Source organism: Labrus bergylta, chromosome 10 (assembly GCF_963930695.1).
Source record: "Labrus bergylta chromosome 10, fLabBer1.1, whole genome shotgun sequence".
NCBI lineage: Eukaryota > Metazoa > Chordata > Actinopteri > Labriformes > Labridae > Labrus > Labrus bergylta.
In genome coordinates, this window is record NC_089204.1 from 29,284,922 (window position 1) to 29,304,057 (window position 19,136).

The 19,136-nt window shown below is 43.9% G+C and overlaps 2 protein-coding genes across 4 annotated transcripts in view; one reads left to right on the top strand and one right to left on the bottom strand.

Annotated features, from left to right (window-relative positions):
• rrbp1a (ribosome binding protein 1a) overlaps positions 1–12,033 on the bottom strand; it is a 19,941-nt gene extending 7,908 nt beyond the window's left edge. For 2 of the 3 annotated variants that reach the window (XM_020652650.3, XM_020652651.3), the window contains exons 1-13: positions 11,840–12,032; positions 7,528–8,582; positions 6,263–6,417; positions 6,029–6,151; positions 4,662–4,814; positions 3,813–3,931; positions 3,144–3,297; positions 1,456–1,594; positions 1,121–1,302; positions 992–1,029; positions 265–340; positions 124–161; positions 1–33 (exon numbers count right to left, since the gene is read on the bottom strand). The exon at positions 1–33 is cut by the window's left edge and continues 49 nt beyond it. In XM_020652650.3, coding sequence (XP_020508306.2) covers positions 1–33; positions 124–161; positions 265–340; positions 992–1,029; positions 1,121–1,302; positions 1,456–1,594; positions 3,144–3,297; positions 3,813–3,931; positions 4,662–4,814; positions 6,029–6,151; positions 6,263–6,417; positions 7,528–8,563 — 2,246 coding nt within the window. In that variant the 5' untranslated portion in view covers positions 8,564–8,582; positions 11,840–12,032. Of the gene's footprint in view, positions 34–123; positions 162–264; positions 341–991; positions 1,030–1,120; positions 1,303–1,455; positions 1,595–3,143; positions 3,298–3,812; positions 3,932–4,661; positions 4,815–6,028; positions 6,152–6,262; positions 6,418–7,527; positions 8,583–11,839 lie in introns of all 3 variants that reach the window. The other variant, XM_020652649.3, reaches the window with a different exon arrangement.
• LOC110003907 (glycine N-acyltransferase-like protein 3) overlaps positions 1–19,136 on the top strand; it is a 128,554-nt gene that overhangs the window by 34,154 nt on the left and 75,264 nt on the right. The window lies entirely within an intron of this gene.

Genomic DNA, 19,136 nt, shown 5'->3' on the forward strand with positions numbered 1-19,136 from the left:
TCCTGAAGTGATGTGATGAGGCCGGCGTCCTCGCTGAAACAATTTAGGAGAAACAGAATAAATAAGATGCAAATCTCAAAGTCAAATCTCATATTTGTTTCTGAGGGAGGAAAATCACAATACCTTTTATTTCTCTGCTCGAGTTCAACGATAGTGTTCTCCTGTAAGAACGGCAGTTTGTTTGTTAAAGGCATCACTGTGTCCACCTCGCTGTGTGACTAAAGGAAAAGGTGTATCACTGTAATGATTGTTTGCATTACTTACTGCAGCTTCCTGCTTCTGTTGCAGTTCCTTCAGTTCGTCCTGAAGCGTGCTCAGCTGGTCGTCTCTCTGCTGAAGGCTGCAGACGGGACGAGCATTTCAGTCAGTGTGTTGATGTCGACATTAATGTAACGCTGAATATTCTGACTACATTTTTGTCAAAACTGCAGCTCTCAGCTGATCTATTTAAAAAAAATCTTTATTGTGGTATCTATCTATTTCTTTTGTACATTTTTAATTTTTCTTTTTTTATTTAAATTGTGTACTATGTTCACTTTTTGTTTGCAATCTTTGCTCTTTGCTGCTGTAACAATATAAATTTCCCCGTTGTGGGATAAATAAAGGATTATCTTATGTGCACAGATAATTGTACAAAAGCAGATTTTTCCAGTGGCAGTACTTGTAGTGAAGGTACTTGACAACTTCTACCTATCGGGGCACACTCACACAAGGCCTTGTTGCCCCCTTACTGTGCCAAGCATGATCGCCCCCCTTCACTCCCCTGGTCCCTCGCTCCAGGCCCAATAAGACCTGAGCACAGTTACCTCTTGGTCATGCATCATCATATCGTAATGCGACCATGCATCATAAAGTGTCCTTACATTTTTTAAGGCTTGCTGTCTCACAGTCGAGAACAATCGGTTCCATTTTACCAAATTTTTTTTACGAATGTGTGCCTTTGAACACCTCAGGATGTTGACAAGATGGAAAAAGAAAGTCGAACACTCACCTGAGCGTTAGCTGCTCCAGCTCTGCAGAGTTCCCCTCCTGAATCAGACACACACACACAAACGTCTTTAGAGGTTAGTGTTTGCGGTGTCATTGGGTCATTTCAGAGAACTGGCAGTCCATCACCTACCTGATTGTTCTCCTCCTCTTTTTTGGTCTGACTAGCTTCCAGCAGCGAGTTGATGGAGGCCGCCTGCTGCACGAGCTGGCTTTTCTCCGCCTGCGTCTCCTCCAGCTGAGCTGTGAGGGCTTCCACCTGAGCCGAGCGCTCCTTGAGCTCCGCCTCCAACTTCCCAACATTAGCCTGAAACTCTGCGGGGACAAAGTAAAAAAACAACCAAAACACACGATCAAAAGCTGCTCTGTGTTTTAAATACTCAATGACAGAACCTCTGGTCCTACACGTCAACACAGAGAACTTTAAGCTGTTACATCTGCTGACCCATCAGGACCGCGTTCTCTAACCTGTTAGTGAGCTGCTATCCGTCTGGGTCTCGTCCAACGTGGCCTGCAGGCTGCTGTTTTTACTCTGCGTGTCCCTGAGCTCCTTGCACACCTCCTCCAGTCTCCGCTGAAGCGCCTGCTCGCTCTCTGCCTGGCTGGCCTGGAAACAAAAACAGCAGAAGAAGAAGTGTCAACAAACGCAGCAGGGGGGCAGCAGAGACACACAAAAACCACCCCGACTCTGCAGGATCGATTCACATGGGACACACCAGCTCCAAGGTCAGGGTCTACAATTCTACACAAAGAGAGAAGACGAATCGAAATCATGACAAATATCCGACATATGGGACAACATTTTTAAAAAGAGAGTGTCAGAGAGAGTCAGTGTTTTATTGTGTGACAGTTTGCAATGAAACAGGCAGAAAAATCCAGAAACCAGAGTTTGTTTTGAACCATCTCGTGTATTTGCCAATTTCCACATATTCAGAGTGTGCAGTCGTCCGTCAGCGCCACACACACACTACACCATCTTTGATGTCACTCTCCCTATTTCTGCAGCTGCACCACGCTCTGCTCCGGTTCAAATACGCTGCAAGCTTCTTTTTTGACGTAGTGCGCTGCAAGCTGGACAGAAGAGATTGACCCGGACAGGAAGTGAGACGAGGAAACGCACAGAACATCTGGTCAATTCCAAAATAAAACACAATAAACCGACTCATGATCGTATTTTCCATCACTTTATCAACACGACAGAGCAAAACAGTACTACACACAGAGTTTGTGGAAATTGGCAGAAAAGGCTTTAAGGGTAGTACGGTAGTTTGTGGCATCGCTTTACAAACAGACTTTTAAATAAATAAAACTAATTCACTTCTAGTTTTGCTCCAGAAGATTCTGGATGGTCCAAACTCGAGTTCTTTGTTGTTCCTGTCATGAAGCTGTCTGATGTTACTGATCAGAGGACGATATAAAAAAGGTGAGTTGCACAGATACGAGGCTTCAGGGACATGTTTGAAAACAAATTAACTTAAGACATTTAAACGCCACGTCGTGCTATTTGTCCAGATTTTCTTTTTTTTTTTTTGAGGAAGTGTCTTTGTAGGAAGTGGTTTGAACTGGAGCTGATTATCTTTCCTCTCTGCGTCTGAATCTACAGATGCAAAGCGGCTCACTGACAGCTGACGACACAAACATTTCACAGGCGCAGCAAAGTCCTTTCATGTACAACCATCCATGTTTCCTTTAGGACTAAACTATATCATAACATCTTTAAAGACCCTGAATGCTCGAGTGAACTTTGGACTGTCAGGAAGTGGAAGTGACTCAATCGCTCCACGCTCAGAGTAACGGCAGATATTGAGTGAGGAAGAACAGATTTAGAGCATATTCACTGATTGTACATTTGGTATCAAAAGTAAATGTTCTTGCTCTTTTCCAGCCAGCTGCAGGAAAAGAGGTGCTCAGACATGCACGCCTTCCAGCTGTTGCTGAGACGCATTTTCCCCGCAACCCCGTTATTGTATGGCTGCATTCCAATCTCGCCCTGGGCTCTGTGATTACCAGGCAATTAAAACCTCCCATAACATTAGAGGGCTAGCACAGAGGTGGGGGAACTGCCTGGGCTTGCAATTTTAGAGGAGACTCAGTAACTTACAATCTGCTTTAAGGTTAAAAATCAAGACGACATGTAAAGTAAAAGCCATGCAGACCTGCAGCAGGGAGAGCTGCTTCTCAGCGGCGGAGACTTTGGCCTCCAGCCCTTTCCTGACGTGCTCGTCAGCGAGCAGACTCTCTGACTTCTCTCCAAGTTCTTTGGTCAACTTTGTGCATTCCTGACGCAGCTTGGCCAGCTCTGCGTTTTGTCTGTGGACAGAGAGAAGGGAGAGAGGATCAGGAAAGGAGGCACACAGAGAGAGAGAGAGAGAGAGAGAGAGAGAGAGAGAGAGAGAGAGAGAGAGAGAGAGAGAGAGAGAGAGAGAGAGAGGGAGAGAGCGAGAGAGCGTCGGAGAACTCACTGCACTCAATTGTTACCTGAAGCACCATTTAGGCTGTCAGAATTTTCAATGCCACGTGCCGTTATTTTATGCAATGGGTGGTAGTGAAATGTAATAATGCTTTAAGAATCTAGGAGGTCACCCTGTCTACATTAGACCAAAAAAGCTGGCAACATGTTTGTGCAATTTAAACAGCATGCATAGGTTTGTTTGCTTTTTCACTGATTAAAGATTGGGTTTCTTCTAGGAGGTGTTTCTTGTTGAAATGGTTTGAACACAGGTTGTATCGACGATTGAAATATCTGGCTTCATGACAACCCATTAGGGTAGTATATAAAGAGGTACGACACCGGCCTCTTTTTCTGCTTCAGGAGGAGGACTCACTTGCTCTCAGCCTGACTGGTGGCTTGGTTGAGTGCGTCGCGGAGGATCGAGTTCTCCTGCTGCAGGCGAGCCAGCTGAGCGTTCGGGCCGTTTTCCAGCTGCTCCTGCAGGCTGACGATCTGCAAAAAAGAATAAAAATAAATAAATAAATGCATTTTCACATCCGACAAGAAGCACAATATTCTAGAGGGTAATTTATGTGCAGCTGTACATTAAGGGTGTTTTCACACCTAACCTGTGTTGTTCGGGTTAAAACGAACTTGAGTGTGTTTGCCACGTTTGCTCTGGTGTGAAAACTGTCAATCAAACCCTGGTGCGGACCAAACACCGTACTGAGACCGCTTGAAAAGGTGGGTCTCTGTCCACTTTTTTTTTTCAAACTCTGGTTCTTAAGTAAGAACATGATCCGACCCAACTGCAGGTAGTGACCTTAGCGGCCCCCACTGAACATGTGTTAAAGACCACAGGCAGATCTGGTGGGTCTTCAGAAACAGTTTCAGTGGATGATGTGCAGGTCCTGGTTCAGGAGGATTAACATGCACCTTCTCCTGAACTGTCTTCATAAGCGCCTTCACTGACTCCAGCACATCAACATATTATTTTCCAGCCTCAGTTGGGCCTCATTCTCAAACCATATCGCTTTACTTTTCTTTGTTTACTTCTGGGATTTCCCTTGACCAATCAGAGAACATCTTCCTGACACATCTCTCATTTTGGTCTGCTTGTAAATGTCATCAAACTTGAGGTTTTTATGCAACAATGAAACAAACACCTCTAAGATTCAGACGAGAGCAAAGGAACTAGAGGTGTAAAATCGCCCCCAGGAAACGGTTTTGTACGAGAGCTTACCTTTGCATTAAGGGCCTGAGTCTGGGCTACATGGTCCTGATAACTGGCCTGCATGCGAGCCTGCAGGGCGATCATCTCTTGCTCCCTCTTGCTCAGCTGCGAGCTCAGCCTCGTCTCCACACCGGCAACCTTCGACTTCTCTGCAGAAAGCTCCTGAAAACACAGACAAGCACAGTCAGAGGGCAGAAAGGTGTCTGTGACTTCATGAGCCGTCATCCACCAGAGGGAATCGTTGATACTCTTAGGAGAACTTTTCATACACATACTAAATGACAAGGGATATGTGACCTACTGGAAGTTATAACTAAATGTAATGAGGGAATTTGTGTAAAAACAAAAGAGACCGCTGTCTGTGTCTTGATAGACGTGTCCTGTTAGTGGAAACCTTGTTAACTTTCCTCTGCTGTCACCTTCAGGACAAAAAGGTGCAAGACAAAACACAATGTTCATGTTCAGAGTTGAACCTTTAACTGAGGCAGGAGCACAGTTTTCTCCTCTGCTGCCACCTTCAGGACAAACTGAACAGCAGAGATTTCATCCAGTTAGTGATTCTGTTTTCTTACTTTATAATTATTTAGCTGTCTTTCAATGCAAGAAGCCCCTCCCCCCTGGCACTAAGTACTTATAGAGCTTCTCTGTGCGTTTCCACTGCAGGCAGAAGAGTCTCCATTAAGTCCTGATAACTTTATTTTTACCCCCCAAAAGGTCCCTGCTTCTTTGATATTACACTCAAAAGTTGCAGACACTTTTGGGGTTTTTGCTTTGCAGCATTTTGAATCTTGAAACAGTAAAGTTCTCGAAGCAGTTAGAGGACTTGAAGTTACTGTAAAACTTAAGGCCCTGACACACCAAGCAGACGGCAAAGAACTAGTGGCGACGAAGGCCGTCTGTGGCGTCTCCTCAAACTTAGCCAAAAAGTTGCACTTGAACACACCTCAAAGACTCCAGCCGACGGCCAACCACCACAAACGTTCTGAGCAAGCGTGAGAGGAAATAACTCTCCATGCCAGCAGGGGGCGGTAGTCCGTTGTTTATGATTCGAGAAGACTATTTTCACACCGCTGTCGCTCACCACTCGTATTATAGGTCGTCTACTAATGGAGAATAATGTCTGATAAAAAGTGGAAAATGGCGCTGGCGTTGTCAGTTCTTGGTCTTTTAGTGGAAAAAGAAAAGAAGAGGAGGAGGAGACAAATAAGGAGAAACCACACTAATGGGTGAAAGCATGGATACTACAGAGACATGCTCGGGTCGGTCCAACTAGGACTGACGATCTCCTTGGTGTGTCAGGGCCTTTAGGGTCTTTCAGAGGTTGCAGGATATTAATTGATCAGAAGTCTGCAGGTTTGTTGTCCTTGTTGGCTAACCTTGGTGAGTTCTCTGAGGCGGTTCTTCGCTGCAGAAGCGTCCTCTTGTTCTGCCGCCAGCTGTTTCTCCTTCTCCTCCAGCTGCTTCTTCAGGACGGTCACTGGGTCTCCTTTCTGAGAGGCCTGAAAGAACACACACGCAAAGAAAGAAAAGAAAGAAAATATATAACGCCTGTATGCTTCAATGCTTTGACTAGCCCTGCAGGGGGGGTTTCACTATCAAGTGTCCCGTACCGTGTGCCAGGTGTCCTGAATGATGCCGACTTTCTCAGAGAGGATCTCGATGAGCCTGTGAGCCTCTCCCTCGCTGAACACCATGCTGCTGAGCGTGGACACCAGAGCCTTGTAGGGCAGGTACAGGGGAGCATCAGCAGAGTCCACGGCTGCCACTTAAGACGGAGACAAAAAAAAAACACAAGATATTTTATTCAATATGTCAAGAATGATTCAAAAACAAGAAGCTCATTATGGAGTCACTGTGAGCTCTGAACTCCCACACAGACCCAGGAAAGGAACAAGGTTGCATTTTGTCTTCTTGGCAAGCTTCTGGTGGCAAAAACGAGCGGGCGCTGTGGCACCAGGCGGAGACAAGCCTGAGGCAAAGGAGAACCACAGCCCCCCCCTTCCTCCTCACTCATTGTGAGGGCACTGAGAGCCTTTGTCAGCTAAGAAAACAGGGCAGTGGTGTTTGCACAAGCAGGCGTGCTCTCTGCCCTCCACGGCTGAGTGCCAGACGTTACCTTCATCTGTCACTGGCACAGCGAGAAGTTCATCAGCGCTGCCGATACGGTTTCAGAGACAAGACTGTGAGCAAAAACCTTCAAGTAAGAGCCCTCTGACCTCGAGGTGGGAACAGCTGGGATGCAGAGATTCTGCAATAATCAAACTCTGATCAGGGAAATGTCTCCAACACCTAGAGGAAGCGTAGTGCTGTGCTGCGATTGTTGCAAAGTGGCCACATGTGAAACTTCAGGTGATGTGATGCCCTTCAGAGTCTTAAGACAGATTTATACTTCTGCGACAAAACTCCACTGCATCTACGACATCGTTAGCGCTACATACTTTCTGCGGTTACTCTGCGTTCTTCCGTCTGCAGAATTTTGGAAATGGCAGCGATACTGAAATGTTGTAAAATCAGGAAATGCGATGCTACATAGCAGACCAATCACAGGGCCGAGGTCTGCACTGTTTAAATAATAAATGACTCTCTCTTTACGGTTGAATGGTGACAGTCCTTAAAGCTTAAAGTGTGTTAGTGTTCTTCCTGGTTTGATTTTAACTTAACTTCATTGTACGTTTTTTGCAGAGAAAAAGTCGTTTTTTTTTATCAGTTTGTTGTCAACTTTGTTCGATATTCTTTCCCCATGGTGAGATTATCCACGGAGTAGCAGTGTCATCTTTAAAAACACTTTTAAATAATAACAAAAACAATAAGATTAAAACAAAAGTTTAAAAAGTACAGCTACAAACTTGTAACTCTGTCAAACTTATCAGCTCACCAGGCTCCGCCTTCTTCTTGGAGGCCTTCTTCTTGGGCTCTTGGGTTTTTCCTCCAGCAGCAGCAGGCGGCTGAGATCCCACCGGGGGCACTGCCAGCACCGGGACCTCTTTAGCGACCGCCTCCAGAACCGGGGCTGTCTTGGGTGGAGCTGGAGAAGACTTGGCCAGTGCAGGGGCGGATTTGGCGGTTACAGGGGCGGACTTGGCGGTTACAGGGGCGGATTTGGCGGTTACAGGGGCGGACTTGGTGGTTACAGGGGCAGACTTGGCGGTTACAGGGGCGGACTTGGCCGGTGCAGGGGCGGACTTGGCCGGTGCAGGGGCGGACTTGGCCGGTGCAGGGGCGGACTTGGCGGTTACAGGGGCGGACTTGGCCGGTGCAGGGGCGGACTTGGCCGGTGCAGGGGCGGACTTGGCCGGTGCAGGGGCGGACTTGGCTGGGGCGGATGCAGAGGATGGGGCGGCTGCTTTGGCCGACACAGGAGCCTGGGCGGTTGCGGGGGCTGCAGAGGGCTTGACTGGTGCCGGGGCAGGAGCTGGCTCCACCTTGGCCACCTTCTTCTTCTTCTTCTCTTTCGGGGAGGGGGCAGGTGAGGGATCAGCAAGAGCAGGGGTCGGTTCAGGTGCAGCCTTGACCTGGGGTTCTGCCGGTGGTGGGGCAGCAGTCGGTTTCACCTCCACAGCAGGGGCCGGCTCAGGAGCGGGAGTGGCAGCTACAACCGGTGCAGCGACGGGCTCAACCACATCTTCAACGTCAGCCTCCTCTTGGATTCTCTCCGGCTCCGGGATCTTTCCGTTGGGCTTTTCATCTTTCTTCTTTCCGCGGCTCTTCTTCTCGGACACTTTGTCCTTCTTCTTTTTGTCGGAGCGGGTAGGCTGGATCTTACCCAGCTCGCGGCGTTGCTTAGCCAGGGCCTCCTCGTACGAGGTCTCCTTCATGGAGAAGGTGGAGACGAGAACGATCCCCAGAGCAGAGATCACCATGAATCCACCAAACACCACTATCCCAAGAGTCTGGGGGTCGTAGATATCCATCCTTTGAGTTTCAGTTGACCTAAAAAAAAAACAAAAAAAACAGAGGCAGACTTGTTTTAAAACACATGGCATGGACAAGAATCAAACTGAGCAGCAGCTGCATTAAAAGAGCACAAGCTACCTGCTGACCCCTCTGTGTTTCAGTTCTGTGTGGGGGTGGGGTAGAGGGTATTTGTAACAAACAGATGTAAACCATATGTTACTGCTGATTTGTTTTTTGTAAAATAAAAATAGAAAGTCATAAAAAAAAAAAAAAAAAAAGAGCACAAGCTGGACGGAGAGGAGCCCCAGTCTTTACTGCTAACAGCCTCAAGGTGTCACTGTTTCACCTTTTAACTTCAGCGATGTGAAGCAGAGGGGCAAACCTTATCAGCTGCTCACAGCCCACCACTTAGGATGAAACACGTGTTCACTCCGCTCCAAATTCAGCCTCACATCTACCCGACCGCTTTAACCGTAAACATGACGAACTTCTGCAAACTGTGCCAAAGTAAACATGGAGTCAAACAACAAACAGCGCCGGGTCGAGAAGCACTTGCCCTTAAAACATACAACACACAAAGAATCCTGGAAATCTGCTTTGAGACTTACTGTCCTCTTTATCAGTGTTTTATTTCTCTGCACATCACACTGGCTGCTGCTCAGAAAGCCACGTGGATTTAGTGAAACTACACGTCTTTAAAAACCTCTGGAAACAAAATCAAAACGCCCAAACGTTGTGGTTTTAGTGTGAGGAGTAAGCGTTTAAACTCATAGAAAGATTGGGTGCTAAATCAACCGACTACTTACTATTTTAAAGTTTAATATGAATTTAGAGCATGCAGTGAAAACCAGGCCGTCGAGTGGAGCAAATGGGGTTACAGACTAAAGTAGGTAAAGTAAACAAAGTTTACAGCGACTGCCAAACTTTTCAGGAGATGCCTCGAGTTAAGTGTTAATTTCCTGCACTGTATAAAAAAAACACGACATCCCTTTAAGGCTCTTAAAGGCGCCTGTCACAAACTGAGACGCTCAGCCTGCAGGGAAGAAAAGTTGGAGGAGAGTAAAAATCCCTCGCTCCGGGACACTGAAAACACATATGGTGGTTTTTATCTTGCAGCAGTTTTTTTTTCTTGCTTGGAGAAAATATTTTAAATGCAGGGCGCTTTCAAAAAAAAGAAAGAAAACCACAGCAGAGAGAAACCCACGTTGTGATATGGTGAAGAAGAAAAAAAAAACTGCTGAGCAGATTCAGAATCATCAAACAGAGTCCAGAGGCTGTTTTAATGTCAGGGTCTAAAAAGCTGGCAGCGTCCTTATCGCTGATGTCACACCGCGATGCGTTTACACTCACGCTAATCTGATTGTTATTCATAGAAGTTATGCATTAACATATCTCTATAACCCCCCCCCCCCCCCCCCAGGATCCTGTGGTCATGCACTGATGGAGAGATGTCAGAGCGAGGGGGCTGGGGTGGGGGTGGGGGGGTTAGGTGCCTTGCTCAAGGGCACCTCAGCAGTGTTCAGGAAGTGGACTGACACCTCTCCAACTCCAAGACTTGAACCGGCGACCTTCCTGTCCCTACAGACTGAGCTGCTGTCTTATTTCTGGTATGTAAATATAAACACCTACACACACGTTTCTACCAGAAGACCCCGGAGAGCTTTGGCACCCCCACATAGGGGGTCCCGGACCCAAGGCTGGGAACCAGTGCTTTAGGATCAGTGGTTCTCAACTGGCCCAGCCTCAGGAAACCCCTACAAACTTCTCCTTGAAATAAATTGCAACCCAATTGTCTGATATTTTTCAACCAATCAGATTTATTCAATGAAAAATGACATTGAAAACAAGTTTGGCCCTCAGATGGAAACATGTGACAGAACAAAGAAACTGAAACAAACAGGCATGTTTCAAAAGGACTTAGGAGACTTTTTCACACCATTTTCAGCATAATTCAACCAACCAAAAACAGTTACACGGCCCCCTTTTGGGTCCCAACCCACCAGTTGAAAACCCCAGCTTTCGATGACTCATCATCATAAAAAAAAAAAACCTACAGAAACACCTTGAGGCCTCAAATCTGTGAGATACCATGAACATAGGGGTTCAGTGCTGAATAGTTGAGCTCTAGGGCAGAGGTTCCCGACCTTTATTTCCCTTGGAGCCGACCCCCCTCCAGTTTGTTTAAATGAAAAGCCAAGCCCCGCCCCCCCTCAGGATCCACACGAAATACGTCTAATTAAAAGATTATCCTTCTAATAAATCAGAAAAGTCCCACACACACGTTTTCTCACCAAAGACCTTTGAATAAACTTTGCAGTAAGGGTGCTGCCAACCCCCCCCCCCCCCCCCCCATAGGGGAGCCAGGACCCCAGTTTAGGGTACAGCTTCATGAGGATCCTAAGAAATAAACATATCTAATCTATAATCTTCAGGCACACTGTGAATCTTTCTACATGTACTCTTTCTTTGCTCAATAAAGTTTAACAAAACTAATCTTTAAAAAAAAAAAAAGAAGACTTCAACCAAACTCCAGGTGAGCTCACAGGTGATGAAGTGAAATCTCAGAGTCCACAAGAGACAGGACGATAAGACAGAGACGAAGAGGTGTCACCACCTGTGTGTGTGTGTGTGTGTGTGTGTGTGTGTGTGTGTGTGTGTGTGTGTGTGTGTGTGTGTGTGTGTGTGTGTGTGTGTGTGTGTGTGTGTGTGTGTGTGTGTGTGTGGGGGGGGGCAGTCATCTTCAGAAAGTACCTTAATTAAAGCTCTGAGAGTAAATATGCAAACATTTTATTTGAATGAAAACACTTATCTTCAGACATGCTGCACACTTTCTCTACAAACTGATAAAAATACTTTTTCTTCTACAAAAAAACTTAAAATAAAGTTAAGTTCAAATCAAACCAGGAGGAAGATTAACTCACTTTAACCTTTAAGGACCTTCACCATTCAAACGTAAAGAGAGAGTCATTTATTATTTAAATAATTTGGTAAATTATCCTTTTTTTTTCTACTCATTCCCTTTAAGTTAGCATTTCAGCTAACACTTTGAATCAATGAACTTGGCTGTCGTGCTGCACATCAGGGTACAAAGTGTCGCTTTACGTAACGAAACTGCGCCGTAAACGACGTAATACAGTCGTAAACTAAAAAGCTCCAGAGGGGAGAAAAGCCTGAGATCTTTTAAAATAACTTTAATCAGCTGTCTTTCTGCACTGGCAGCTAGCTGAAGGAGTTAGCTTCCCATGCTAGCCGCCGCTGGATCAATGAATAAAAAACAATATTCCCACTCTTACCTCTGTGTGCTGGAGCTTCGTGGGCTTGATTTTAAAACGAGGATGGAGAGACTGCTCAGAGTTTCTGCGCAAAGCTAACTATTCGTCCCAGCTTTCTTTTCCAGGTCTGTCCCCCTCCTCACTCCGCTGCTGGAGAATCCGTGCTCTGCTGTGAAGTCGTGGCACTTCGAGCTGGCTAGACGTGCTGGCCCCGTGCCCCACATAGCTACCATCAATCCAGGCGGCGTCTCATTGGCTGGGAGGCGTTCGACCCGGAAGTGAGCATCCTGGGAGATGTAGTCTTATGCATAGGGGGAGCCCAGATGTTGGTTTCTACACTTCTTACAGTAACTCAGAGACTATTTTAAGGAAGAGGGTGACAGCCAGACATGACAAACAAATCATGAGAGGAGAAAGACTTCAGTCATCATGCACTTTTGAGAATAACAACAAAAAGAAAATAAAAAAGACTAAATGATGGGAATACAATTCAAATCAAAAAATGTTTAAACGTATGATTTCATGACATTGTATTTGAATTTAAATCTCAACTTTGTGTCTCTGTACATTTAAACTTTGTGTCTCTGGACATTTAAACTTTGTGTCTCTGGACATTTAAAATTTGTGTCTCTGTACATTTAAACTTTGTGTCTCTGGACATTTAAACTTTGTGTCTCTGTACATTTAAACTTTGTGTCTCTGTACATTTAAACTTTGTGTCTCTGGACATTTAAACTTTGTGTCTCTGTACATTTCAAATTTGTGTCTCTGGACATTTCAAATTTGTGTCTCTGTACATTTAAACTTTGTGTCTCTGGACATTTCAAATTTGTGTCTCAACTTTTTGTGACATTTCGATCAACTCCTCCTCTCGTTCTAACTTTCTCATGTGTGGCCCTTTATTTAAGATTGTTGAAATCTTGTAATTTCTTTGGCTGTATTATGGACCTGTGAAGCATGCAGCCGGTTCTGTTTCACCACTTCAAAGCTAAACCATGTCTTAATAAGAGAAATGTGCAAACTTAAATTTCTTCCAAATTTAGCGGGACATTTATTAAGTTTTGTATTTTATTTTATCTCGTATGAATAAAAACACAGATTGACTGCTGATCTCTACTTTGACATCTTGACCCTTACTCAAACTGTTACGCTGCAGCCAAATCGCATTTGTCTCGTCTCATTTCATGACCAAAAGTGATCCATTCAAGAGCAAAGAACAATTAATTACCATTCACCAAGCCTAAAAATGCAAAAAACTCCGCTCTGAGCTGCAGGATTACATTGTTTGAGCTGTGACGTTCATGTTCTGACAGTTCTCATTGAAGGTTTGATTACCGCACCTTCTCTTCTTCTTTCAACGCCCAACAAAACATGCTCAGTGAGATTGTAATGATAATATGTACAGAACAATGTGAAGGTGTTAGATGTCATTGTGTGTTAGCTATTAAGTGTGAGGTGCGGGAATGTGCAGCTCCTCCGCTCTAATTATAGAATATTTCTCCGTCCACACCTCAGGTCATTCACCCGGAAAATGTTTTTACTGTAAACGTTTTGAAACCTCTCCTCAAACTGATGAATGGAACGGTTTGTTTAGTGGACGCACTTGTTGCTCAGGCCTGGTCACAGATTTCTCTCGTCAGCCATCACCACACAAAACAAACAAAAACACTTAACTCGTGTTACTTCAAGACGACTGCAAGGATTGGAAAACATATGTGTGCAGATATGACTGAAACTGTCTTATCTGTCCCGGATTTCAGTGATGCCACTGCCTCCGATCCTAAACCATAGAGTCAGTCTATCAATCTGCTCTGAGATTTCTAACCTGTATAAAGGTTGGTTGAGCTTCAATATCAGCAAACCTGACTGGCATGTTGTTGTCATTTCACCACACATATAATTCCTGGATTCAGTGTTGGTAGTTTCCTCCAGATCCACTTTTTTAAGATTTTGGTTGAACTTGTCTTTAGGTCCTGACAGAAATTAATAACTCATGAGCTCTGAAAAAGGAACAAAGAAAATCCATCATCTGTATCAGTTTGTAAGTCTGTAAAAACTTTGACCAGTGTCTGCCACGAGGTACCAATCTGATGAACCAATCACACGCCTCCCCGTCTCCCTGCTCATTCTCTACCCTTGCCCACACTCAAAGCATGAGCTGAGGACCAACAGCGCTCGTGCGTGTAAGTGAGGGGGCGTGGCTTTAGAGGGAGAACAGAGGGGGGGGGGGGGGGTGCAGACAGACCACTGAGGGAATGCTTCTTGCAAGATCATGCTAGTTTTTGATAATTACCAACCCTGCCTTTAAGTCCCAGAATCACTGCATGACTTGTTCAAGTGACTGTCCCGAGTCCTGCAGCTGTAGACCAACTAGAGTTTTTAAAGGCACTGGGAATCAAAACATTAAAACTCAACAGAGTCGATCTTGTTGGTCCAATTTAAAGCCATGATTAGAAGGTATGAAACTCATGAATTACACGGTTGACAAACATGCTCTGCTTTACTCTGTTGATTTTTTTGTTCTGATTTATGATTACGTTTTTTGTGTATGTATATTTTCCGTCCTCCTTTTTCTTAGCCTCTCATATCCTGTCATATCGTTTGGTATCATTTGGTATCGTAACACGCCATGGCATGGCTTGGAATTGCATTGAGACGTAATGTATCATATTTTAAAGTCATGTATCTCATCAAAACGGATCGTACCCTACTAAATCATATTTTATCGTATCTTACAGTATCGTATGAAATCACATCAGGTCAACATATTGTAACATAATGTAACGTAACCTAAATTTAATGATACATCTCAGAACGACAACGTAACGAGTAACGACAGCGTAATGAGTAACGACAACGTAATGACATAACGGCCACGTAACGAGTAACGACAACGTAAAGAGTAACGACAACGTAATGACATAACGGCCACGTAACGAGTAACGACAGCGTAATGAGTAACGACAACGTAATGACATAACGGCAACGTAACGACATAACGGCCACGTAACGAGTAACGACAGCGTAATGAGTAACGACAACGTAATGACATAACGGCAACGTAACGACATAACGGCCACGTAACGAGTAACAACAATGTAACGAGTAATGACAACGTAACGACAACGTAACGACAACGTAACGACAACGTAACGAGTAACGACAACATAACGACAACGTAACGAGTAACAACAACGTAACGAGTAATGACAACGTAACAAGTAACGACAATGTAACGAGTAACGACAACATAATGACAACGTAACGAGTAACAACAACGTAACGAGTAATGACAACGTAACAAGTAACGACAATGTAACGAGTAACGACAACGTAACGAGTAACAACAACATAACGAGTAATGACAACGTAACAAGTAACGACAATGTAACGAGTAACGACAATGTAACGAGTAACGACAACGTAACGACAACGTAATGACAACGTAACGACAACGTAACGAGTAACAACAACGTAACGAGTAATGACAACGTGACAACGTAACAAGTAACGACAATGTAACGAGTAACGGCAACGTAACGACAACGTAACGACAACATAACGACAACGTAACGAGTAACAACAACGTAACGAGTAATGACAACGTAACAAGTAACGACAACGTAACGACAACGTAATGACAACGTAACGACAACGTAATGAGTAACGACAATGTAACGACAATGTAACGAGTAACGACAACATAATGACAACGTAACGAGTAACAACAACGTAACGAGTAATGACAACGTAACAAGTAACGACAATGTAACGAGTAACGACAACGTAACGAGTAACAACAACATAACGAGTAATGACAACGTAACAAGTAACGACAATGTAACGAGTAACGACAATGTAACGAGTAACGACAACGTAACGACAACGTAATGACAACGTAACGACAACGTAACGAGTAACAACAACGTAACGAGTAATGACAACGTGACAACGTAACAAGTAACGACAATGTAACGAGTAACGGCAACGTAACGACAACGTAACGACAACATAACGACAACGTAACGAGTAACAACAACGTAACGAGTAATGACAACGTAACAAGTAACGACAACGTAACGACAACGTAATGACAACGTAACGACAACGTAATGAGTAACGACAATGTAACGACAACGTAACGAGTAACAACAACGTAACGAGTAATGACAACGTAACAAGTAACGACAATGTAACGAGTAACGACAACGTAACGACAACGTAACGACAACGTAACGACAACGTAATGACAACGTAACGACAACGTAACGAGTAACAACAACGTAACGAGTAATGACAACGTGACAACGTAACAAGTAACGACAATGTAACGAGTAACGGCAACGTAACGACAACGTAACGACAACATAACGACAACGTAACGAGTAACAACAACGTAACGAGTAATGACAACGTAACAAGTAACGACAACGTAACGACAACGTAATGACAACGTAACGACAACGTAATGAGTAACGACAATGTAACGACAACGTAACGAGTAACAACAACGTAACGAGTAATGACAACGTAACAAGTAACGACAATGTAACGAGTAACGACAACGTAACGACAACGTAACGACAACGTAACGACAACGTAACGACAACGTAACGAGTAACAACAACGTAACGAGTAATGACAACGTAACAAGTAACGACAATGTAACGAGTAACGGCAACGTAACGACAACGTAACGACAACATAACGACAACGTAACGAGTAACAACAACGTAACGAGTAATGACAACGTAACAAGTAACGACAATGTAACGAGTAACGACAACATAATGACAACGTAACGAGTAACAACAACGTAACGAGTAATGACAACGTAACAAGTAACGACAATGTAACGAGTAACGACAACGTAACGAGTAACAACAACATAACGAGTAATGACAACGTAACAAGTAACGACAATGTAACGAGTAACGACAATGTAACGAGTAACGACAACGTAACGACAACGTAATGACAACGTAACGACAACGTAACGAGTAACAACAACGTAACGAGTAATGACAACGTGACAACGTAACAAGTAACGACAATGTAACGAGTAACGGCAACGTAACGACAACGTAACGACAACATAACGACAACGTAACGAGTAACAACAACGTAACGAGTAATGACAACGTAACAAGTAACGACAACGTAACGACAACGTAATGACAACGTAACGACAACGTAATGAGTAACGACAATGTAACGACAACGTAACGAGTAACAACAACGTAACGAGTAATGACAACGTAACAAGTAACGACAATGTAACGAGTAACGACAACGTAACGACAACGTAACGACAACATAACGACAACGTAACGAGTAACAACAACGTAACGAGTAATGACAACGTAACAAGTAACGACAACGTAACGACAACGTAATGACAACGTAACGACAACGTAATGAGTAACGACAATGTAACGACAACGTAACGAGTAACAACAACGTAACGAGTAATGACAACGTAACAAGTAACGACAATGTAACGAGTAACGACAACGTAACGACAACGTAACGACAACGTAACGACAACGTAATGACAACGTAACGACAACGTAACGAGTAACAACAACGTAACGAGTAATGACAACGTGACAACGTAACAAGTAACGACAATGTAACGAGTAACGGCAACGTAACGACAACGTAACGACAACATAACGACAACGTAACGAGTAACAACAACGTAACGAGTAATGACAACGTAACAAGTAACGACAACGTAACGACAACGTAATGACAACGTAACGACAACGTAATGAGTAACGACAATGTAACGACAACGTAACGAGTAACAACAACGTAACGAGTAATGACAACGTAACAAGTAACGACAATGTAACGAGTAACGACAACGTAACGACAACGTAACGACAACGTAACGACAACGTAACGACAACGTAACGAGTAACAACAACGTAACGAGTAATGACAACGTAACAAGTAACGACAATGTAACGAGTAACGGCAACGTAACGACAACGTAACGACAACATAACGACAACGTAACGAGTAACAACAACGTAACGAGTAATGACAACGTAACAAGTAACGACAATGTAACGAGTAACGACAACATAATGACAACGTAACGAGTAACAACAACGTAACGAGTAATGACAACGTAACAAGTAACGACAATGTAACGAGTAACGACAACGTAACGAGTAACAACAACATAACGAGTAATGACAACGTAACAAGTAACGACAATGTAACGAGTAACGACAATGTAACGAGTAACGACAACGTAACGACAACGTAATGACAACGTAACGACAACGTAACGAGTAACAACAACGTAACGAGTAATGACAACGTGACAACGTAACAAGTAACGACAATGTAACGAGTAACGGCAACGTAACGACAACGTAACGACAACATAACGACAACGTAACGAGTAACAACAACGTAACGAGTAATGACAACGTAACAAGTAACGACAACGTAACGACAACGTAATGACAACGTAACGACAACGTAATGAGTAACGACAATGTAACGACAACGTAACGAGTAACAACAACGTAACGAGTAATGACAACGTAACAAGTAACGACAATGTAACGAGTAACGACAACGTAACGACAACGTAACGACAACGTAACGACAACGTAACGACAACGTAACGAGTAACAACAACGTAACGAGTAATGACAACGTAACAAGTAACGACAATGTAACGAGTAACGGCAACGTAACGACAACGTAACGACAACATAACGACAACGTAACGAGTAACAACAACGTAACGAGTAATGACAACGTAACAAGTAACGACAACGTAACGACAACGTAATGACAACGTAACGACAACGTAACGACAACGTAATGAGTAACGACAATGTAACGAGTAACAACAATGTAACGAGTAACGACAACGTAACGACAACGTAATGACAACGTAACGACAACGTAACGACAACGTAATGAGTAACGACAATGTAACGAGTAACAACAATGTAACGAGTAACGACAACGTAACGAGTAATGACAACGTAACGAGTAATGACAACGTAACAAGTAACGACAACGTAACGAGTAACAGCCACGTAACGGCCACGTAACGAGTAACGACAACGTAACGAGTAATGACAACGTAACGACAACGTAACAAGTAACGACAACGTAACGGCAACGTAACGACAACGTAACGAGTAACAACAACATAATGAGTAACAACAAAGTAACGAGTAATGACAACTTAACGAGTAACAACAACGTAACGACAAAGTAACAACTAAATCATATTTTATCGTATCTTACAGTATCGTATGAAATCACATCAGGTCAACATATT